The sequence below is a fragment of the Diceros bicornis genome, chromosome 23 (genome assembly GCF_020826845.1).
Source record: "Diceros bicornis minor isolate mBicDic1 chromosome 23, mDicBic1.mat.cur, whole genome shotgun sequence".
NCBI lineage: Eukaryota > Metazoa > Chordata > Mammalia > Perissodactyla > Rhinocerotidae > Diceros > Diceros bicornis.
Window position 1 is genome coordinate 14,075,611 of NC_080762.1, and position 25,125 is coordinate 14,100,735.

The 25,125-nt window shown below is 38.1% G+C and overlaps 1 protein-coding gene across 2 annotated transcripts in view; it reads right to left on the bottom strand.

Annotated features, from left to right (window-relative positions):
• Positions 1–1,288: 1,288 nt before the first annotated feature.
• The window catches only part of CLVS2 (clavesin 2), a 65,799-nt gene continuing 41,962 nt past the window's right edge, over positions 1,289–25,125 (bottom strand). For both annotated transcript variants that reach the window (XM_058566831.1, XM_058566832.1), the window contains exons 4-6: positions 16,539–16,649; positions 9,710–9,930; positions 1,289–2,603 (exon numbers count right to left, since the gene is read on the bottom strand). In XM_058566831.1, the coding sequence (XP_058422814.1) occupies positions 2,516–2,603; positions 9,710–9,930; positions 16,539–16,649 (420 nt within the window). In that variant the 3' untranslated portion in view covers positions 1,289–2,515. The remainder of the gene's footprint in view (positions 2,604–9,709; positions 9,931–16,538; positions 16,650–25,125) is intronic.

Sequence of the window (25,125 nt, forward strand, 5' to 3'; positions counted from 1 at the left end):
ATTCATCAAGTTGACCAAATATCCCTTGACTAAGCAGCTTCAAAAACATTACTGGAAAGTGAGTTTACTCGCAGACTGAACTAGATATAGCAATTTCAAAAGGCATCATTGTTGTAATTTGTTCATTCATTTAAAAATATTTTACACAATCCAGCCAACTCTCAGTTGCTCATTTGGAGAAGAGCAGACGAGCGGCAATGCCGACGCAAAGTTCCAAAGTGTTTGGTAGGGAGATAGTGTGAATGATTCTTATAATTAGATAGATATACACATAAAATATGCCTCTCTAGTTATTTTTATATATGACACTAGACTTATGATAGGGGAAAGAAGCTGGCGATGCTGGTTGATATCTCAATCTGGTAGAATTCTGAAAATTGGCAATAAATGATGCATATCAAGAGAAACTTAAGGGAATGGAAAGTTGACTGGCCTTCTGTACTTAGCTTGTTTCTATTTTATTCCAATGCATCATATCGCCTAACACTGGCTTATACAGTATATAAAGCCTAAGGCTATAAAATGTAGGTCAGGTAGGCAAAAATGTAAGAACACCAATGGTTAGGGTTCCTATACAGTTAACTTTTTTTTTTACAGTCGCATTTTTTTTCTACTTTTTTACAGTTGCTTTTTATCCCCAGTGAATTCCAATCTCGATCATTTTTATGGGTAGAGCAGAGTACCTGACAGTATTACTCTTCTGCACTTGATTGGAGTTGGTATTTTTAAGGTATCTTTCATTCATGTTATTTATGTATATTTATGTATTTTCACAAATACTAGCCAGTGCATTGGTGATACTGCAGATTGGTATACTGATCTAGATTTTAAGATTTTTGACTGTAAAATTATAACTGGAATTTTTGAAGCCTTTGGCTAAAAATTATGTAAAGGCTGCTACATGCCTTTATTTCTGTTGGTTTCCAAGAGTTCCTTGAGATATTTTTCTTTCAAAAGAATAGTTTAATGGTAAATTCTCAACCTCAAAAATTACTACTCCGAAAAGGTGGTAAAAATCTTGCTTTCTCATTGGAATTTAAAGTGGGATTTTCTAAGTGTGCTATAATTGCAGAATTTTTATGAAATAAAAACTTTAAATAACATAAGGATTTCAAATCTAGATTTAAACTGTAACATGTTATCTCAGATGTCCTCAGATGCTTTCATTATGTCTCCTGGATGCAATATGTTCTTTTAATCTTTGCCGAAAAGAAAATGTGTATTTATAGGATCATTAGGATAATTAACTTGAATTCAAGAAAAATTATATTACTCTTAGTCACCTGTTACTGCCTATGCTATGTTGAGACCTGTTGTTTTTTGAAGGAAAAATATATTTTACTAAAATGGCACAGATTCAAGATTGGACTACAAATTAAATTCTCTTAAATAGGTTCACTGAAAGTCTGTTTCACTATACCTCATTTTCATTAACTTTAGTGGAAGTGGTTTTCCAGAGTTAGCATCTCATGTAATAACCTATAACATCTCTAAGACCATTGAATATGTATGATTTATGTTATAACCCTGTGACATCAAGGATTTATTAGAGCTCAGTAAAAATATATATGTGCGTGTGTGAATATATATATTTTTTCAACCAGTGCACAAGAATTAGAAATTAGCCCCTTATCCATACGTGGCAACTTTTATGTTCAAAATTAGCTGTCAAAACACCATTCACGCATGAGTTCTCTTTCTCTTGGTCAAAGAGTTTTGCGGGGAGAATGTTCTTTAAGTACATTGGACAGGGATACAATGGGATCTTCAACAAAGGACACATTGTGAAGACAGCAGTTTAAAAAAAAAATCCACTCTCTTTCAGAATTCCACATCTTAATTTAAGGAACATATCTTTTCACAAGACTCCAGGAATTAAACAACAGAGAAGAGTTCAAGTGTTCAGTTTACCAGCTCATCTGCCATTTCTTGTCTCCAAAATGCAAGGCCAGTGATAGTCACTAGGACACATTTTCTGTGAAATGAAAATCACTAGACAGGAAATACATTTATCTTAATAATTTCCTAGAATCATCTAGTTCCCTGTGCCCACTAAAAATACGTTTGAATATGACACAATTTCAGAGAAAAACAATGAAACAATCACTGTGATAGCTGAAATATGGCTTCATAGGAAACAGGGCTACATTTAATTAGCTTTGATTGTTTACGTGTCTTTTCTGTTTTTTGTTATAGATCATATCACTGGCATGGGCTCAAGAGCCAATCTTTTCCAATTTAAGTTACTACCAAAATTTACAAACTTGACATGAAGATTACATTGTATTTACAAAGAACTTGGCACTTACAGAATAAATTATTGACTTTTTTTTTTTTAATCCAGACCAGGGCACCCATGGTTCAGGCAAATGGGAAAGCCTGGTGCCTTATTATATATTATGCTACGTTAACATGAATAAATAAGTTTCCAGCTGGTAATTCCTCCACAGTGCTGTCCCTGTTGCTGGAAACAAGTACCTTCCATTTCTAATCCATGGGGAGTGTAGAGAAGTTATCAGTCCAGAGAGAGCAAAGGTTGCATGTTTTCTTCCTCATTTTTATCCATGCGTTTCAGTACTGTAGGATCCACTACTGATTGGGATCTGGAAATGATAAAGCCAATGTCAGTGAGTTATTACCAAATAATCACTCTTTTCTCCATTATTACTTCTCTCATGAATGCGGATTATCTTCCCCTACATCAAGGAATTTATGAACTGAGAAGCCTGCACATTTAGAGAGGGACACATTCAATGGTGGTGTTTTGCATCCGAGTGAGGAAATAATCCCCTCTGGCCTCTAAAGAGAATAATGAACAGCAAAATGTTCTAAATACACAATAATAGGCTTAAGTTCTCTTCACAACTGAGCAAGAGTCTTTTCTTCGAGAGTGAGAATTTCTAGCACAGGACAGACGTATTCCAACTGAACATCTCCAAATGGGAAATTATTACAGTGAAATTATTATTATAAGAAATGAAATGGAAATGATAGGAGCCTTGATTCCTGTCTTAAAGAGCTCTATGAAACAAATTCAACATGAACGTGCATTTTTTAACCATTTTTTAATTTTTAATGACATTAGGAAAAAAAAATCAGAATTTGAATGTGTTTTGTTAAATTTCCCACTAGAACATCTGAGTAAAATCAGTCTTACTCTTGAAAATTTTGTGAAATGTTTTAAGACTTGAAAAAAGTAAAAAGTCCTCTTGTTTAGGCAGCAGCAATTTATGATTAGGAAAGCAAATAATTTGAAAACCCCTTCAACACGCTTTGGATAGCAGGTGGGAATTATAACTCAATGGATCATTAGGAAACAACATTTAACTGGGAAAGAGGAAAGTCAATGAAACATGCAACTGTTGTGGCAGGAAGCTGCCATCTTAATGGCTATGGCATTAAAGGAGCAGCTGCCCTTTTAGAATTCTCCTCAGTAATGAATTTTCCCCTGCTGCTGCATTCCAGCCAATTGGCTATTGCTGTGGCAATATGCCTCTTAGCAGACTTCATTAACTTTCAAAAAGAAACACTATAAGCTGAAATACAACTGCACCAGCTAATGAAAAAGAACAGCAATGGAACTAATTATCAAAGCAAAAATAATTACAGGACTCACTGATAAACTGACTCCTTCTTTTAAGTCAACTTAAATTTGTTTCTAAAGAGGAAATGAAAAGGAAGATGAGAACATTAACACAGGGAGGTTTTATTTCTAAGTCATTTTCACTATTTGATCTCAATAATAGGTATTAGATGCCTATATCAGAAAGGAGACTGAGTAAAATTGAACGTGTGTGTGTGTGTATGCATGAGAGAGAGAGAGAGAGAGAAGGAGCAATGATAATTTATCTTAGGAAAAAAGCACATGAATAAAATACTTTTTAACACAGTGGACAATTGCACAAAACACTTAGTAATTAGACCTTTAACACTGTTTTTTTTTAAACTCAAATAAAAATGTTGGTTTCCCAAGATGAATCAATGTTAAAACATACAGAGGTTCATTTATGTATTTATTTATTTATTGTGAGGAAGATTTATTGTGAGGAAGACCCTGAGCTAACATCCATGCTAATCCTCCTCTTTTTGCTGAGGAAGACTGGCTCTGAGCTAACATCTATTGCCAATCCTCCTCCTTCTTTTCCCCCACAGCCCCAGTAGATAGTTGTTTGTCATAGTTGCACATCCTTCTAGTTGCTGTATGTGGGACGCAGCCTCAGCATGGCCGGAGAAGCGGTGCGTCGGTGCGCGCCCGGGGTCCGAACCCGGGCCACCAGTAGCGGAGCGCGCGCACTTAACCGCTAAGCCACGGGGCCGGCCCCCAGAGGTTCATTTAATGCGCTGCACTAAGGCATTAATTTGACAACTGGTACCCTCTAGACTATAAGTTCCATGAGCAAGGACTTCGTCAGTTTCTCTCCTTACTGTGAATGCAACCTGCACCACAGAGTCTGTTACAGAGAAGGATCTCGATGTCTTAACTTCTATCCAATATATAGTTTCCATACTGAAAGAAGTTCAGTATTAAGCATTCAAAATGAAGAGTAATAATCCCATGAAGAAAGAAACTCTTAACAGAAAATGTATTTTAAAATTCTCATGAAGTTAAATCTATTATATAAATGTTGAGGTATATCCTAATAATATTCAATAAGTACACAGCATAGCTCTTCAGACAGCACAAAGTACACAAAGTATAAGCATTTGCCATAATGTTCTATTAAAACACACAGCATACACACCACACACACACACACACACACAATCTTTTAAATCCTTATGTTCCTTGATTTAAAAAAAAGTTATTAGCGGGTACGGGGATTTTAATGAAACAGTTTAAGTAACAGTGCACTATTCAACCTGGTTTTAAGTTCCTAGTTTGCTTTTATCATGCACTACAGACTTCACAATTGATGGATGATGAATGCCGGCTCCATAAGGAGAACAATTCCTCAATAAAACAAGTCAGGCAGAAATAATTTCTGATTAAGATTTTTTTTTGGTATTTAATTGCCCCAAGTGTACTGTTATTTTAGTCCAGATTTTTTTCTCTCTTATATAAAACAACAGGGTTATTTATGCAGAATCGTAACTGTTAATGAATTGATGTTTCAACTGCAATAGAGGGAGATGTCTGTCATTAACTCATCATACATCTCAGCAGTCTGCACACAGCCTACACTGTCTTCGCAATAAATAACTTTTTTTTTCATAAAACCCAGTAATTTAAATTTAATTTTCCACGTATCATTTATTCATTTATTATGCACTTACAATATGGTGCTATATCTTCGTGTTTAAGAGGCTAGATTTTGGACAGAAGTGGATTCCAATTCCAGTTCTGCTATTTACCAGCTCTGTGACCACGGGGAGGCTATTAAACTTCCTAAGATTTTGATCCCTTATCTGTAAAATGGGGAAAATAACATCTATATAATACAGATGTATTGAGGATCAAATGCAATAATATAGGCATAAACTCCTGTTGTTGTTGTTGCTGTTTTTTTGTGAGGGAGATCAGCCCTGAGCTAACATCCGTGCTAATCCTCCTCTTTTTGCTGAGGAAGACCGGCTCTGAGCTAACATCTACTGCCAATCCTCCTCCTTTTTTTTTCCTCCCCCATAGCTCCAGTAGATAGTTGTATGTCATAGTTGCACATCCTTCTAGTTTCTGTATGGGATGCGGCCTCAGCATGGCCAGAGAAGCGGTGCGTCAGTGTGCGCCCAGGATCCGAACCCGGGCCGCCAGTAGCGGAGCGCACGCACTTAACCGCTAAGCCACCAGGCCGGCCCTAAACCCCTGTTGATAGCAAATGGTAGCGGTTAAGGAAATGACTTATGGAATACTATTGCCTGTGTTCCAATATTAGCATTGCTACTTTGTAGCTATGTGACATGTGGAAGTTACTTACCTTCTCTGTATCTGGGTCTCTTCGTCAATAAGATGGGGATGGTACTACCTTATTAGTTGTTTAGAGAAGCAAAGGAGTCAATATTTACAAAGCATTAGATAGGGTTTGGCATGTAGTAATAATAGATGTCGAATATTATTCCATAAAATTGAAGCTAATATTACTATAACAATATTAGTATTGCTGTTCGTGCAACAGTCGTGTGCCAGGCGCTATCCTAGGTACTAGAGATACAAGGTAAAAGATACTCGCTCAGTTTAAGGCATCCACAATCTAGTGAACTTTGTATCTTTTCACATGACTATGCTATCCCTCCACAAATCTACACAAGGGAGACAAAGTCTTTTTCCTACACATCTAGCTAAATTCACTAAAGGAAGAATTATCTACAATGCTTTGGTGAAGGAAGGATTTTTTTTTCCTCTCAATCTAAGGATAATATAAAACCATAAAAAGAAAACACAAGAGAGGAGAGCAGGGTGGAACCTAGGAACAATTTTCTCCCATCCTTGATGGGGAATTGCCATTCCTTGACATACAGAAGATGAAAATCAAGTGAAACAACTTTCTTGATCTCATTTTTGGGAAGTTTTCAAATAGAACCATAAAAGTTTCAGATGATACATAACCTACACCAAACAAAGAATGTCTGAAATTCTAATCAGCCCACGGCAGAAGCAAGAAACTCAGGGCTGGAGAGTTAGATGCGCTGTGAGCCAAGTCTGCAGGGGACAAAATGGCCTAATTAATTGAATAAGAAACTCAGCATCCAAAAAGACTTCAAAAGGTGGATAGACTGAGCCAAATCTAACAAGATGGTTTAATCAATTAAAATAATGTGCTTGGAGGAAAAAGCTAAATACAGAAATAGAGAATTATGAAGATACAGATCTATAATTAAAGAGACTTACTAGTTTTAGGGAGCTCAGTATGAGTCAGCAATGTGCTTTGGCTGCCTGAGGGAGAGAAACTGACAACAATGGCAGCAATCAAAGGAATCCAATGAGGTCTACACTGCAAAGCCAGAATTCTGGAACCTAAATGCAAGTAGTGATAGCATCAGATGTCAACTATTCATTTTTGAACACTGTTCTTAAAAGAGGCCACTGACAGATAGCAGAGCACCACTTCATTCATTTAACTGGTACCTAGTGAGCACCCTCTGAATGCCAGGCCTTACTCCAGGCACTGGAGATTCAGAGGAGAACAGGATAGACAAAGCCACTAAAGTCTCCATGAAGCTTACATCTGGAGGGGCAGAGATATAAAATTAAATAAAATTGGTCATTTGACACACTGATAAGTGCTATGAAGAAAACAAAGGATTTGATAGGGAGTGAGTGGAATGAAGAGGGAGGAGAGCTGAATAAGACACGCTGATTCATAATGACCAAAAGACCCTCTTGAGGACGTGACATTTGATTGGAGCCAGCCATTGGAGGATGCAGGAAGACAGCATTCCAGGCAGAGAGGAAACAAATGTAAAGATCCTTAGATAGAACAAGGTGGAGAGGCTGAAGGAGAATAAAGAAGGATGTTGTGTCTGAAAGTTAGGGAAGGAGAGAAAAGGTAAATAAACTCAGAAGAGAGAAGTGGGCAGGATCAGACCGCATAGCACCTTCCAAGCCCTGATACAGAATTGATTGTATCCATTGTATAATCAGCTGTCATTAAAAAATTTAAAGCAGATCAGTGAAATGTCTGATTTACATTTTAGAATGGTCTTTTGGATTCCCATGTGGAGTGGGCCAAAGGATGGAGGCAAAGACAGCAGGCAGGAAATCTGGAGCGGAATGCAGGTGAGCAGAGTGCAGGTGATGGGAGTAGAGCTAAGGTTGTAGAGGATATGCAGAGAAATGTGCTCAGAGGAGGGGACCACATTAGTGAACATGTCACAGAGGGAGGGGCTGAAGGAAATGAGCATTGTTAACTGACAAAGGAAAAGACTAGGGGACACCTATGACAGGTGTCTCCGAATCCTTATAGAGCTCAGTTCCAGAGTGATGGCGTTCTGTGTCATGGCGTCAAGGAAGGGTAGACAAGGTTTATGTCAAAAACATGAAAGACTCTACACTTCATGGATTGGAACCTTGTTCCATCACATAGAGAATATGTGACTTTAGGGATACAATATGTTTTTAACAGGTTGCCTTGAGGATGAAATTAACTAATGTCACCAAAAAAAGGGACCTAGTAAGTGCCTAACAGAAGATAAGTACAAAGTAAATGGTAGATTGTAACAACTATTATTATTAGGATTATTATTTTTATTAGAAGAAAGTTATTTTTAGGCAGCTGGCTTTGAACTGCCTAAGACATTAGGTAGAAAATATTTTTGGGAATTTGATGAAATATATGCCTTCTCTCCAGAAAAACGCACAAAATACATATACATATCCACACCATTGACTGTAATTTTTAGCACTCAACAGACCCCTTTTAGATTCCATCCATGAAACCCTTTGGTTAGGAGAGCACAGAACTCAAATTAAAAAGCCCTGTTTTAAAAGAAGGGAGTTGAGAAGCCCAAACTTGGTTTAAACTTAAGCTTGTTGATTAGTGGAGAAATTAAAGCTGGGGATATCTCTGGCCTTTCAATTCTCTCCAAGGCATTGTGGAGAAGCCCGGGGAGGGGAAGACATCATACACACCAACTACAAAAATAGCAACAGCAGCAGCAGCGAAAAAAGAGAGCAGCCTCAAAGAACAAGGGTGTTACTACATAAGCCAGAGCTATGACGAAAAGACCACGAGCCTATCATCAGAGAAGGATGTGTGACAGTGTTTGGGATGACATGTGAGATGCCCTTGGAACCTCCCTGGGTTAGGTGAGGAGAGACTTGCAGGGGCTGTGGTTCCTATATTTCTGTGATGGAAATGAATCAAGAAATAATCTTTGTTGCCATTATCTAAATGAACCCTGGGCTGGTGCAGCCTGGGGAAGCCTGAGAATTAGATGTCTTCTGGTTTGCTACACAATGCAAATTCAGAGGCAGTTATGCATTTGCCCACATCTGCCAACTCCTCCACCCTCCATCACCAATAGACTGGGGCTGGACATACGTTTTATCCACATCGGATAGTGGATGTGCCTATGACAGTGCCTATGGGAAAGTGCCTATGACAGAGCATGTTTTCCATAAATATTGAAAGATTGATTGAAATTGATTGAAAGAAAACAGGCATAAAAATATCATGAGAGTCAAAGTAGGGAGTCAGACTCTGACTCAACAATGAACTTTATAAAGATTAAAGCTGTAGGGAAATAGAATGTTTTGCCCCAGGAATGGCTAGACCTTTAAACAGAAACTTGGCAGAGATACTGAAAAGAGAAAATAAGCTTTGAATGTAGTTTTTGAAGTGTGTGTGTGTGTGTGTGTGTGAGAGAGAGATGGAGTGTTTGCTATGGATCCCTTTCTTCAAATGAAATCTTACACAATAGTCTAATAAATTGCTTAGATAGGAGAGTCATTCTTATCATAGGGGAGATGATTAGTGTTGCCACCCCACCTGCTTGGCCTGAAGCATTCTACCAGAACTCCTAAGGTACACTTTGAAAAACCACTGGATTTGGTGACTTCCAAGGACTTCAATAGATTGTGAATGTGGGACATTGAGTTGAGGTTACCTCCAATGACTTTATCTTTGACTCAAAATTTCTATACATCCAATCATGGGGGCATGAAAGCCTTGAAAATCCCACCAAATGTCTACTTCAGAAAAATATAAAACCTAGAGTTATATTTGGGGTGTCCCCACTCTGGCTCCAGCCCACTTCCCAGCTACCTCCAGCATACCTCTTCATGGACTTGGGGGAGAGTTCCTTTTCTACTTCCTTCACAGGCATGCTGTAGGAGTCCACATTGTATTCACTGTCATCATCATACTCATGGTCCAGCAGTGTTCTCGCCCATGTCCCCATGTCATAAGGGGGCAGCATTCCTCCAAACTCAGAGGGCAGGATCTCGGGATGAATTAGTTGGTGTAGACTGTTCAGGTTGTTACCATGCAGAAATATCTACAAATGCAAGAAGAGGGGTAGGGGGAAACACACAGAGGAGAATAAATATCATCCAAGTGCTGGGAGGAGGGAGTAAGGATAGGAAGAGCAAAAACAAGAGTTTTCTATGTCTGTTAAAATATTTAAGCCCCTCATCTGCTCTACGAAACAGGCAAGGCTGGTACTGTTATCCTAATATTTCATACAAAAATCCTGAGGCTCAGAGATTTTAAGTAGTTTCTAGAAGGTCAGATAGTTATTGGGTTAAAGAGTTGGAACCAGAAATTTGGTTTCCTACTCCATAGTCGGAGACATGAGCAGAATCCGACTGCATGTTGATCTGTACATCATCCTTGTATTAGTTGTGCAAAGGATGTCTTTGCACAACTAATGCATAATGAATGAATGAATGATGATTTGCATAATGAATGCTGTTAAAACAGACCCTTCTCGGGGCCGCCCCGGTGGTGCAAGCGGTTAAGTGCATGCGCTCCGCTGCAGCGGCCTGGGGTTCGCCGGTTCGGATGCGGGGTGCGCACCGACGCACCGTTTGGCAAGCCATGCTGTGGCGGCGTCCCATATAAAGTGGAGGAAGATGGGCACGGATGTTAGCCCAGGGCCAGTCTTCCTCAGCAAAAAAAGAGGAGGATTGGCAGATGTTAGCACAGGGCTATCTTCCTCACACACACACACACAAAAAAAACAAAATAAAAACAGACCCTTCTCATAAGGGACTCATCAACTCTAGCCCATCAAATAATCCAAGTTATTAAGCCCAAGAGCTGTCACCAGTATGGCCTTCTCTTCATCATCAATAAAATTAAGAATACTGTAACCACTAAATTACTGCTTTATAATGCAAAGTGTGTGAGGTAAATAAAAGTAGATTAGCAACATTATAATGTCAAGTTGAGTGAAGGGTCACGTCCCAAAGGACTTATGTTCTATAATGTTGCCAACATCTCTACTACAAAATTCCATGCTTATTGTTCAAATAAAGAATGGAATAATGGATTGAAAATGTAAAGCTGTATGTATTTATTAATTATTGGTATTGTTATCTACATAGAGCTTTTTTAAAAAAACTGGAGAATTATTCAAGCTACATACTCAGGATTTGTTTCTCCATCTATTGCTACCTCGTTCCTCTTCTTTCATTTCAATCTCAAAACTGCAGATCAGTCTTCTCTGATAAAGCATTGTTGTCATCTCATATAAATTTATATATTATTTATTTAAGGATTACAGTATATAAGTGACTTAAAAATAATTTAATACTTCAGGTTCAAGATGAAAACACACTCATCTTTGTTTTCTGTACTTTTAGAATCCACTGAAGTAAATATACACGAAAACAAAGAAAGACTAGTCTATAACATCAAATAAAATGAGAGGGTGGCAGTCACTAATCAATAAGTAATTTCAATGAATTATGGAAGAGTAAAGTAGATGAGAACAGGCCACTGGCCAAAATTGGCAGAGCAAACATTATGCCTAAAGTACATAATGTGGGGCCTACAGAGATGGAAGATGTGCCACCTGCCCCAAAGTACATCAGGTTAATTGCAAACTTTACACTTTCCCACTCCTATTTGCAGAGTGCAACAGCCCAGGAAAACACACACACACACACACACACACACACACACATACCTTCCTAGGTTCTTAAAAGAAATGAATTCTCCTGGGAAAGTTAAGTTCTAGTATCTGAAACCCTTATTCTATCAGGTATATAGCCTTTATTTTATTAGCTGTTACTTCATGTAAGAAATCTTCTCTTTCAAGTCATGCAAGACTTATGGTAATAAATCCTTACAGAAGTAAATGTAATCCTAGCACACTACTTTCTCTCTCTTCGCTAACACTCTGTTCCCTCCTCCCTCAACATCACTTTCAGTTTTGGGCTTGCTTCCCTTCACTGAAAAGTTAGGGCAACCAGATGAGACCCACCCACCAGCATCTGTGTCCATATGCTTTGCCTTCGCTCCTAGTACAATGGATGATAAACTCTACAAAGGCCAACCTCTCCACCTGTGCACTAGAATTCATGTTGTCTCCTCTACTCAACTATATTTCCAAAGCAATTCTCTCTTGTCTCTCTCACATCATCAAATTTCCTCTCTCTGCTGGATCTTTTCCACCAGAGAACCAACATGCCAACTCTACTCTTTCCCTCCCCCCCATACAGACATATAAAACCTTTCTGGGCCCTACTGCCACCTCCAGTTATTATTCTATTTCTCTCCTTCCCTTTATTGCAAAACTCACCAAAATAATTGTCTATACTCATCGTCCAAATACTCTTGCCCCATTTTTCCCGAATCCAATCCAAACAGGCTTTGCCTCCCACCATAGCATGAAAATAGCTCTTGTCAATATCCCTCTCATTGCTAAACTCATTGTCCAATTCTCAGTCCTCTTTTCTCTTGAACTCGCATCAGCATTGGATAGAGTAGATGACTCTCCGTGTTGAAACATTTTCTCCTAGGATCTCTTGGTTTTCTCCTACCTTCATAGATGCTTTTTTCAGTCTCCTATGCTGATTATTCCTCATTACCTCAGTATCTTAATATCAGAGAGCTCCAGGATTTAGTTCTCGGATTTATTCTCTTCTCTAACTATACTCACTCTTTGGTGATCTCATTGACTGAAGGAGACTTAGTGCCTTTAAATATTGTCCATACACTGGAAATTTATATCTTGAATCCAGGCCTTTCCTTTGAACTCCATATTGGCTTTTCTACTCTCTACATCACATCTCCACTTACATGGTCAATAGGCACCTCAAACTTAACATGTACAAAATTGAAATCACAATTTTCTCTCCCAAATCAGCTCCTCCCTATTTTAAACATCAGTTAATAGTATGACTATGCTGCTAGTTTCTTGGACCAAAACCTTCGACTCATCCTTAATTCTTCTCCTAATCTAAATTATCATGACATCCTTTTGGTGCTATCTTCAAAATGTATCCTGAATCCAAATATCTGAGCAGCTCCACCCCTACAACTCTAACTCAGGCTACCGTCATCGTTCCAACTGTATGACTGCATTAGCCTTTGAACTGCTCTCCCTACTTCCACTCCTGCCACCTACACTCTATTCTCAACACAGCAGCCAGAATGACCCTGTCCAAAAATCAGTCAGATTATGTTACTCTGCTCACAATTTCCCATCGGTTTCTCCCTTCTCTTAGAGTAAATCCTATCAGGCCCTCCATGAACGCCTTCTTTGAACACATCTCCCACTACTCACTCCCTGCTGAAACATGCCATTCACACATTTGTCTCAGGACGCTTGCAATGGATGTATCTTCTGCCTGGAGATTTCTGTCTCCCCCCATGATTTGTTCTCCTACATCCTGCAAGTCTTAGCTTGCGAGTCTCCATTCATGAAGGCCTTTCCTGGTGAGCATTTGTAACATTGCAACCCTGCCCAACCTGGAAAACCCTGTCTGCTTTCCCTACATCATGTTTCTTTACAGCATCTTTTACCTTCTAACATATATATTTTACTTAGTTACATTATGCATACACTGCTTTGATGATTCATAAAATATAAAATAATCATTTCTCCAAATCCAAGATTTGTTGAAAAATATATATTACATGAGATTCTTTTTTAAAACTCTTAAATGTGCTTGCACCTCTAGACTGGGCAATAAGGATGCATTACAATTGCCCAACTAGTAAATTTTTGATGTTAGATTTTTCTTTACCTCTGTGTAGTAACATCATTTATTGACGTTTTACTATATTCTTCTTACATACTTTTTCTTCCTCCATTTCATGCAACAAGTCTTGTCCTTGTGGGCTCCTCTGCCTCAGAGGACCTTAAATTCTAAGAATTAGCCTGAATAATCCTTTCATTTTTTATTTTATTTTCCTAAATTGTGCCATTAAAGAGATTACGGTAGGTGGCCTTAGCGGAAAGGGGGAGGGTGGAATATTTTTGAGAATTAGCAAGGAGTAGAAGTGAGAATCCACCATATTGAGGAAGAAGTAGAAATTTGTGCCAACTAGCAGAGAAGCCTGCTTCCTGTCAGGTCTTGGGGAAAGGCAAGACCACATCCGTAGACCAGCTGTGGAGTGTACTGGGATAGCGGGTTGAAGCCTAGCCATTGGGTTCTAGCGTCAGCAAAGATGTTCTTTTTTGCAGATGACTTGGGAGCAGAAGGAGACCTTAATTCAAGGAACTAATGCTAGCTTGGACAATGAGGATGTCAGAAGTGGCCACGACAGATGGGAAGTTCAGCTCTACAGGAAAGATTCCAGATACTGATGAGATTTTGAGAAGGGACCTGTATAACACCTAAGGCTGATGTTCCCATCAGCCCAGCATGTTGGATACTCAAAGTCAGACTTAATTTAAGAAAATGAAGAACTAAAAACGTTTCTTGTTTGTGAAAGAAGATTCACAACTACTCCTTAGGTTTGCTTTTACTCATTTTCAGAACATAGATCTAAAGCATCTGTAGTATACGGTAATTGAGTAATATTATGACGCTGAATCACTTGAAATACCAGTAAGGGGATATAATAGTTTTGCATTGTGCATTGATTATATAAGTAGAAATTAAAGATTTTTTAACCTATAATTATTTTCTCATCTGAAAATTTCCAAGTCATAGTTTTAATTAAAATGGTAAAGTTCAGATACCTCACTTTCTGCAGGAAAATGTTGGCCATGCCTTCTTCTAGGCATTTGTCAAAATTGTTAAATTCCATCAAATAACCCCCAAATCTGGAGCTTTCCTTGTTTTTTAGACTTGATTCTCTTCAATACTTTTCAACAAAGCAGAATCATGTTAAAATCATGTCAGAACAAGTCACCTCTGAACTCAGTCTTGCAAACGCTTCTCATTTCACTCTGACTGAAACCCTAGATCCTTGCAATGGTGTACCAGCCCGTATGTGATCTGGTCCATATTCCCACCTATCCAGTCCCCTACGACTCTACCCAATAGCTCATTCTGCTCCTACTTTTCTAGCTTCCTTGCTGTTTGTCAAATGCACCAGGTGTGTTTCTACCTCAGAACCTTTGCCTGTGCTGTTCCCTGTGCCTGGAACAGTCTTCCACGTAAATCCACAAATTCAGCTCTACCATCTCCTAGTTGTGATTTAGAGAAAATTGCTTAACCTTCTGTACCTTATTTTCCCATCTATAAAAGGAGAAAAATAACAATGCTTACCTTAAAGCCTTGTTGTAAGGATTAAATGAGTTAACATATGTGTAGTACTTAGAATAGCACGTAGAAGAGAGTGAATACTACAAAAGCATTCACTATATAATTTGTGCTAAAAGCCCCAGCAGGTGTCTGGATCACCTGATCATCCCTTCACAAAACAAGGTTTGAAACTGTTATTTGTGAGGCACGTCAATACATTTTTCTGAATTTTAAAATGCAAGTTAATTTGATTCTTGGTGGTAGAAACAATTCCTAATATAAATTATAATTATTTAAGGAATGCTTCCTCTAAAACTACTGGAACATTTTCTGCAAATTCATAAACAGAAAACTCTCTGTTCATTAATGTTTGATACAAATACATACTTAACGATTATTTCACTTTTAACCCACAATGAGTTTTCTATGGCACTGAAATACCTAAGGTGCCTTCTCATTCATTGAGAAACATGGAAAATTATCTTCCATATAGATTTAGAAGTAAGTATATTTTACTGTGGAACTAATCGTTTGAAAATTGGCCACAGCGTGGGTTGGTAAAAATAGCTCTAAACGTGGAGCTATTTGGATACAAATATTAGCTCTGCAGCTTCGCAGCTGTGGCAATGAGTAACAAGTTACTTATCCATCTTAAGACTTTCCTCCGCTCTGAAATAGGAGATAATGCTTAGTTTCTTTACTAAGCTTACTTTGCAGAGCTGGTTTGCAGGAGATCATGAAATAATGTGCATTAAAATGCATTTTAATCTATATGATTAACAACAATGATAAATGTATTCAGCATTTACCATGTGTCATGCACTATGCCAAATGCTTTATACAAATTATCACCTTATTCTCAGAAAGATGATTATTTTGTTGTATGTACTTTGAATATTCTCATTGTTAGATGAAACTGAATCTTAGAATTCAAGTAATTTGTAATTTAAAGAAATATTAAAATTTCTACACACTAGCTTTGGTTTTGAAATGTGTGATCGATCATGACAATCACTACAAAATTATATTTGATGTCACAAAATTCACTATATTCAATGCAATACATATTGTAATATAACTAACACCCATTTATCAACAAATAAAATTATAACTTTTGTCCAGAACTTGCTTGAAATTAAGTGTACCTATAACAATATAATAACGTGGCATAAGTTTTTTTTTTTACTTTTAAACTGGGGCTTTAATATATAATGAATATGCTAAAATCTTCTCCCCATTTGTGGGAAAGTAGAAGAGCTAGCTTTTAAATATGTCTTTCAAAGATAAACTGTTCAGAATTAATCACAAGGTCTTTACGAATTTTAAAATGTCTTGTATGTTGAATATTTAAATACAGTATAGAAGCACATTTTACCATGGCCAATATTATACGCACAGCATGCATCATAATACATTGAATGGCAGGAGAAAGGATAAAAACAAAGCAACAAACAAATACCCTTTTCCGAGTCTTCTCCTTTAGGAAAGGCCGGATCACAGTATACAGGGCGTGGATGTACCATGGTTGATTGACAAAATGAATTCCTCCAAATCGTGCTGGGAAACTATCCTAGAGTAACATTGAGGGAAAAAAGAAACAAAACAAGCTTTAATATAATGAGAAGGTTTAAGGAAGGTCATATGGTATACAAATTTGTTATTCCACACACTTAAATGAGATTACGTATATAGTTAAGGAGAAGAAAAGAGGAAGAAACTTACCACATTAAACATCGTAACTTTCACACAGAAACTGAAGCAATACATAATAAAGCAAATCCTTCTCAAGAATAGGTTGTCGATAAGAATTTCAGCATTTTTAGGACTGCCATATTTTAAGCCTGCAAACTGCTAACAGTCATTACAGGCCAGGAAACAGAAATAAAAGACATTAGAGTTTTGTCAAATAATGAATCTATGTTAGATAAGCATTTTATTTAAATTATTTATATTTATATTAAAATGTATTTAAATTAAAATGTTTTATTGAATTTCAGTGTTGTCATCTACAATGTGAGCACTGTCAGATATCAAAACTTGCTTTACTCTCTTTATCTTATTATTTTATCAACTTTATTATAAACATTCTTCTTTCCTTAGTTCAACCATAAACAAAAAGGAAATATGCTTAAGCAAAATAAAAACCTAGAGTTGTAGCGTAAGAAATTTGGAGATGCATTTTGCTAGGTTAAATAAAAGTCAAAATCATCTGAGCTTGCCCCACAGGAGGAAAAAGGGGCTATTACAAAGCCAGCCTCCTTGTCAGCAAGAACGCACCAGGGTAGGGTTTGACTCTGGAGTGATGTAGAGAGCTGTTTCCTTGCTATCCACGACTAAGCAGGAGCATCCCAAGTCCACTCCATAATGTAAATGGGATCGTTAACCCAAATGAATTGTAACGTTTGACAGCGCACATGAGTATGCTATGGATTCCACATAAATGACCTGATTCTTGCTACTAGTTCAAAATTACACACTGAACTGACTACAGAAGTCTTCTTTCAAAAAACTATACTACTAGGAGCGTCTCTCAAGTGGCATCATAATAATTGACATTCTTTTGGAGTCCACTTAGAGTATGAATAGGAATGAAAGAAAAGTAAAGGAATCAAAATAATTGTAGATGTATTTTTTTTAATTTAAATTTTCTCTTGAACAAGATTCTCTGGTCAAAAACATGCATAGCGTAACCCCATTAAAATATTTTGGCTTTTGGGGAAGCACTTAAGAGCTTTAGTAATTAATTAGTGGTTTTGTATATTGATTTTCAGAGCTGATGAGCATTTCTTTGAAAAGTAATTTCTGTCTCTGAGAATAACACACCATAAAAAAGCAACAGTACTTAAAAATATAAATAAATTAGACTAGCTAAAAGTAAAAACGTCTCGGGGCCGGCCCAGTGGCCTAGTGGTTAAGTTCACACACTTCACTTTGGCGGCCCAGGGTTCACAGGTTTGGATCCCAGGCGTGGACCTACGCACTGCTTATCAAGCCATGCTGTAGCAGCGTCCCACATACAAAACAGAGGAAGATGGGCATGGATGTTAGCCCAGGTCCAATCTTCCTCTGCAAAAAGAGGAGGACTGGCAACAGATGTTAGCTCAGGGCTAATCTGCCTTACAAAAAAAGTCTCTTTTTATGTCAGTGTCTTACTTCTTTTATAAATATGTAATTTCCATTCTTCAAGAGGTTATTATAATAGAAATGAATCAGATAGAAATGCAAACAGTGTTTTTGTTACAACATTTTTCTACATAAAAAGAAGATAAATAATGTATATACAATAATGAGAGTGCCAAAATAATCACCCATGTGCCCTCCACTCGGCTTAAGAAATAGAACATGTGTGGTAACCTTGAAGTTCACTGTATTCATATTCTTTCATTCTCCCTCACATTTTTAAATTTCACAATATAATTCCCTTGCTTATATTTTATTTGATAAATATTATAAATATATACTTATTATATTTTATTTATTTTATATTTTATATAGTTTATTTATATATTTTACATTTTTGCTATGTATATATGTATCCCTAAAATACACTGAGTTTTTTAAGTACTTAAACTTTATAAAAATATCATTGTAGCGAGTGTACTGTTCTGTTGTTACATAACATTGTTTTTGAGGTTCACTGTATTTGAGGTTTATACTTGCTGTGTGTAGCTGTAGTTCACCATCACTGCTGTATAGTATACCACTGTATAGTACTCCACAATTAATTTATTTTCTCCTGCCCATGCACGTTGTTTTCCAGATTGTTATTTGTTTTGCCATTACCAGCATTGCTGCTCTGCAGACTTGATTCTTAGGCACATCTCTTGTACATGTTCAAGTGCACGTGGAGGGTATTTATCTGAAAGTGCTAACGTTGAGTCATAGAGTGCACACATTTCAACTTCACAAAATTGGTAACAGCAATTGTACCAATTTACACCCCTTCTTCCCCCAGTAATGAAGAAAAGTTCCTGCTGTTCCACATATCACAGTTGTATTTGTCAATCTTTCTAATTTTTTCCAATCTAGTGGGGGGGATAAAATAGATTTTCATGTGATTTTAATTTGCTAATTGCTTGGTGTTTGTTCATTTTGTTTAATTCCATCATTAATAACATTGTTTAATAACATAAGCATTTTATACACAGGTATTTTGTTTCTGAGTCCTTGAGAGCCTGAATTTGTTTGCTGTCTCTGCTGATCTTGTTCATGGTATCTTGTTTATGGTGAGCTCATATTTGGCTAATGTTAGTCATTGGGAATCTCAAAGGAGCCGGCTTGAGGATGTCCTTCTCCAGATGAGATCCACATCACCTCCTAGTAGGTGCTTTCAACCTGGTTTGGCTTTAATTTAATTTGCTGTCTTGAGGTTTCTCTGACTGTACAGCATATATTCATATCTCAGACCCATATGAGACAATTATGGCCTCAGATTATCAGGGAAGACTATTATCATCATCGTCATCAATACTAATATTATTATTACCATTATTATTTTTCCACCTGGATATGGGAGAGGCAGAGAATTTTCCTTAGAGGTTTCCTGGCCAGCAGGGATTTTCCTAGCACAACCGTTTCTAAGGCTGTAGCCCCTGCAGGAACGCAGGGTCTCATATCCCGTCTCCCCCTCGTCCTGAATGTGCGCAAGCCTGTTCTGCTCCTGCCCGCCCCACGCCCCAGGCAATCATTACTCTCTAAAGCTCTAGGCTCCTGCAATCAACACTTGCCTCCAGAACCACCCAGGCTTCACTCATTCTCCTGCTTTCTTTCCAGTAGACTTTATGTGCGTGGCTCTGGGGGGATGTGTCTCATGGTTCCCCAGAGTTCCGCAAAGCATCTGGAAATATTTTTGCGGTAATATATCCAACACCTTGATGTTTCATGGCAGGAAGATCTCTAAGAATTTTTAACCTACTGTAAGACCTGAAGCAACACTACCTAGTATGTTTTTAAAATATACTCCCTAGTAAGCATTTGATCTCTAGAACAAAACTGAATGAACATCAACTATCACGTTATTAAGCCAAACATCTTGGCTCAGTGATTTTTAAACTTTGAGAATCATATGCAGACCATGTTTCTTCTATCCTGAAAAATGAATATGAACACACATATGCATAGTTTACACACGGTGGCATGGGATGTCTTGGACACATCTTTAGTTACAGATCTTGATCAGTTATCAAATCACAGTTGAGACAGGGTGAAAGAGAAGGGAAAGCACTGACTTTGCAATCCAGTAGATCTAGGTTAAAATTCTGACTTAATGCCACCTCTGTCCTCTCAGGCATCAAAGTCCAAAACAAGGACATAATCCTTGATTTCTTCCTTTTCCTCACTGTGATACCCCTCATTTGCTTTCTCTCTTTCTTCTCCTTGTGGTACCACCATTATGTGTATGTTACACCTTCTGTAGTTGTCCCACAGTCCTTGGAGACTCTGCTCTGTTTTGTTTCGTTTTTTCAGTCTCCGTTGTCTCTGCTTTTCAGTTTGGGAGATTTCTATTGATATACACTCAAGCTCAGAGATTCTTTCCTCAGCCATGTCCCGTCTACTAATCAGTCCCCAAAGGCACTCCTCATTTCTGTTAAAGTGTTTTTGATCTCTAGTACTTCTTTTTGGTCCTTTCATAGGATTTTCATCTTTGCTTACATTGCCCATGAGTTCTTCCATGCTGTCTACTTTATCCATTAGAGCCTTTAACATACTAATCATAATTGTTTAAAGTTCCCGGTCTGATAATTCCAACATCTCTACCATGTCCGTTTCTGATGCTTGCTCTGTCTTTTCAAATTGTGTTTTTTTGCCTTTTTTTAGTATGTCTTAATTTTTTTTTCTTACTAGCCGGACATGATGTACTGTTGTAAACAGACCTTAAGTGATTTAGTGGTGAGGTGTGGGGGAGGGGAAGCGTCCCATGGTCCTATGATTCCGTCTCAGTCTTTAGTGAGCCTGTACCTCTGAACTGTGAACTCACAGTGTTTCTCAGGTTTTTTCTCTCCCCTTCTGTGAGACAGGAAGCCTGGAGTTGGGTATTTCCTTCTCCCACATGGGAGGCGAGAGTTGGGTATTTCCCCACCTCCAGATCAGTTAGGCTCTAATAATACCCCAGCAGGTTAGGCTCTGGTTAACTAGTTTCTCCTGAGGGCAGGCCTTGTTAAGAACAGAGTGCTCTGACATATTTCAAAATGGTTCCTTTTCTCCTCCCCCTGACAGAAACACAAGGGTGTTTTTCTCCAATATTTACTGTAAGAACCTGGTTGGGCTCCTGGAGGTAAATCTCACTGGTTCCTGGGGTGATCTCCCCTCATAAATCTCTGCTCCAATAAGCTGAGACTCCCTATCTTTGCCTACCTCTCCATTCCTGGTGGTAGTGGCTTTCTCTGTGTCCTCACCTCTCTTATGGATCTAAGAAGAGTTGTTTTTTCAGTCTGTTCAGTTTTTTACTTGTTAGGACAGAGGGGCAACTCCCAAGCTTCTTACACGTGGAACTAGAAACTGAAAGTCTAATCCCCTTATTTCTCATCATGCCCCAAGTGCTGCAATATTTATGCCCCCACTTCTGTGTAGCTTCATATTTTCACATTCACCCTCCCCACAATGCCAATGTGATCACAGTAAAATCCAAAACCCACTCCCTCCACTCCCTTGCTTAGCACCATGTCATGTCTATTCATGTTCATGTGCTATTCTATAAGCTTGTTGACTTTGTTCTTTCCCAAGCTTGGCACAGCCTCCACAGCCCCCACCACCACCCACCCCCCGCCTTTTGTGTGATCTGCTCTTACTAATCCCTTAAGGCCCAGCTCAGGCAACATCATCTCCAGGAAGGTGTTTTTGATCCCTTCTCTCACTACTCACCCCACTGCTCTCTCATAAAAGCCTATTTTCTCTGCCATCAGCAGCACGGTGTCTAAGTCCATCACTGCACTTGCCATTTGACCCCAAAATTGTCTCTTTGTCTGCCTCCACTACTAAACTGTGAGCTCTTTGAGCGCAGAGGTTGTGTTCTGCACAGTCTATTGGTGCTGAGTCTGGCATCCATTTCCACCCACTTCACGCCCCACACGATAGGGCAGGAGATAGAAGACTAGAACATATGAGTCTTACAGCTGGGATTCTAAATAGGAGAGTTCTGTCAATGAAATGCACTTGAGCAAGATTTAAAGAACTAAAGGGAGGCAGCAGTCACCTTCCTGCTGCAATGACAGCTGCTAAGCAAGCTCTAGAAGGGCGATTGTCTGCATCAGTGTCTAGACCCCACCTTCCACTTTCTAGGTGCCACTTTGGAGGGTGAGAGGCTGCTGGGAGAGCAGCAGTGAGAGAGTGGAGACAGCAGATTCTTGACCTCTGGATCACATGTGCACCATTGTGACTTCAAAACCAAGAGAGCAGTCGCAGTCCTCCCCGAACTTTCATTCACCCCACTCTTCCAGTGAAGTTTTAAGCACTCACTGCCTATGTTAAATCTATTTTTCCTTAAAAAAACCAGAGGGATTTCTGTTTTGTGTACTGAACTCTGAGCCAGACTGTGCCTGATTCATCTTTATATCCCTAGCATTTCAAAAACGTGTGTGTATGTGTGTGTGTCCCAGAGCAGAACTAGATAAATGAATGGAATAGATTCTGATATTTACACTTTAAGTAAACTATTTATCTTCTCTGAGCCACAATTTCCTTATCTGCAAAATGAGAGCCACATTTAATAGGATCACTAATGGCTAACCATAGCTGTTGCTCATTGAGCACACCTTTTAGGTACTGGGCTACCATATTAACTATCAACCCACTTTACACACAAGGAAATGACCATGGAGGTAATTTTATAAAGTGGTTTAATGGGTTATTTAGTTTGGCCCTAAATAACACTACATTGTACAAAATAATAATCAACAACATACAGTATGCTGATCATTGACCCTGCTGGCCACACTGCTCTTTACCGCAGACAGTGAAATGAGGGCCTTGCAATTAGTGAGAGTGCAGCCAAGACGAGTTGAAGAGTTAATAGAACTTCTGCCTTCCAAAAGCTTTTGCCAATTCACCTGCTTCTATTCAGCTTTCCTTGAGTGGAACACTTTGTGCTTGATGCACAGATTGTCTTGCCTGAACGCTTCAGTTAATGGAATCTTGGCCCACCAAGAGTCTGGTGGAATTCAGCATCCCTCCAACCCTCTGTTGACCATACATTCAAATAAATATCCTTTTTTGGGAGAAGATGGATTTGGAAGTACCTCCAGCATGCAAATGTGAGTTTCCTCAGAGTTGACTGCTATTGCAAACAACTGCAAAATGAGGTCAGTCAAAGCAAAGCCCCAGCCTTCTCCTCACTGGCGTATGAACACTAAAAACACTATAGACATGGGCACTATCGGCACTATACAGAGGGGTAAAGCCATTTATATGTATCATATATACATAACTGAAGTATTCATATATTTCTAGCAAAAATATGTTTGCCTCAAATGTCTAGCTATTCAAGAAGAAAAACTAGAGAATCTGAACTATTAACATATTATTCAAATTCTTTGATTGATTTTGACAAAACATAAAAATTGTGTGTTAAAATAATACTGCTACATTGTCTAATTTGAGAACAACATAAGTCAATATAATTTCTGGTGCAATCAGGGTACAGTTTTCAGTCAAATGTGAGGAAAATAAACTTTTCTATGAGAATTAAATCCACAACTTTATTCTTTTTTTCACAAGACTGTCTAGGGTTTCTAAACCTATCAACTGTGTTAAGAAGTGTTCTCAGTGTGAATATAGGCAAAAACTGTATGTGCAACTCATCCATTCAGAATTAAATCTATTAGGCTTTTAAAATGTTCTTCTTTTCTCCCTTTCTTGCACTTTTTTGGAGCACCTAGTTTCAACAACTACATGCACTATGGCGAAGTGCATATAGTAATAAATTGTAGCACTCAGCACCTTTACCTTAACTCTATCTGTAAAGTTATACTAGGATCAAAAATATTGCATTATTCTTTTATGATGCTTTTAGTATAAATATAAAATATGCCTATTGTAGAAATTTGGAACCAAAATAAAGTATAATAAAAAAAAAGTCACTCGTAACCTTACCAACCAGAGATAAAAGCAATGCTCTGAGCATTTTGGGGTATGCTTCCAATTTTTTCCAGTTAAGTTTTATATAGATGATGTGAACCTCTATGTAACAGTTCGGACTTATGATAATAGTTTTTTATAACGGCATATAGGATGTATAACATATATAATATCACTCTCTCTAAAAGTGTGCCTAGGTATAGAGAGCAGAAGGTGATCATTGTAGAAGTTGGTACTATTGGTTCCTTAGATGGCATCAATATTAATTTCCTTCAGATATGTTTAAACTTATTAAGATGGGTCTGCTTTGACATGCTAACCACACTATGTTTTCCTAAACATGTCTTTTGGGGGTATCCTTTCTAGATGATATAATAGAATTTGTATACCTAATATCTATCTTTTAGAATGTTGTATTAGCTATTTGTATATACATCCTACTCATCTTCTAGAAGGTTACGATTCCTGAAGGCAGTCATGTTTATCCTAGTTCCAAAACCCTGCTCCCATTCCCTACCACTAGCATCCTGTGCAGTGTCTGGAACTGAAAAGAATGGAACTATAGTTGTCATCCCACATATTTAGTTGCATCAATAGCGGACAGACAGATCCAGCCAAGTCATTCAATAACTTTCACAAGGGAAACAAACATTTTTATGAACACATTCTAACTAGTGTCTTCTGCCAAATTGAGAGAAGACAGCCAGGAAACTAGTTAATTACCAGCTAATTGAGATGTCTTTGTCTGTGCCTGTCTCATAACTGGTAATAAGCCATACGTAAATGAACGCACATAACAGATTGAAAACAAAGGAGCTTGACCTTGGTACAGAGATAAGAGTTCAAATCAGGATTGTACACATGCAGGAGGATATTTCACCTCCATCCTTTTAGCTTCTAACTGCCCAGAAAACCTCATGCCATCCAGGTAGGCATACAATAAAGGAACTTGGTTAGATGCAAAGAATTGGGTA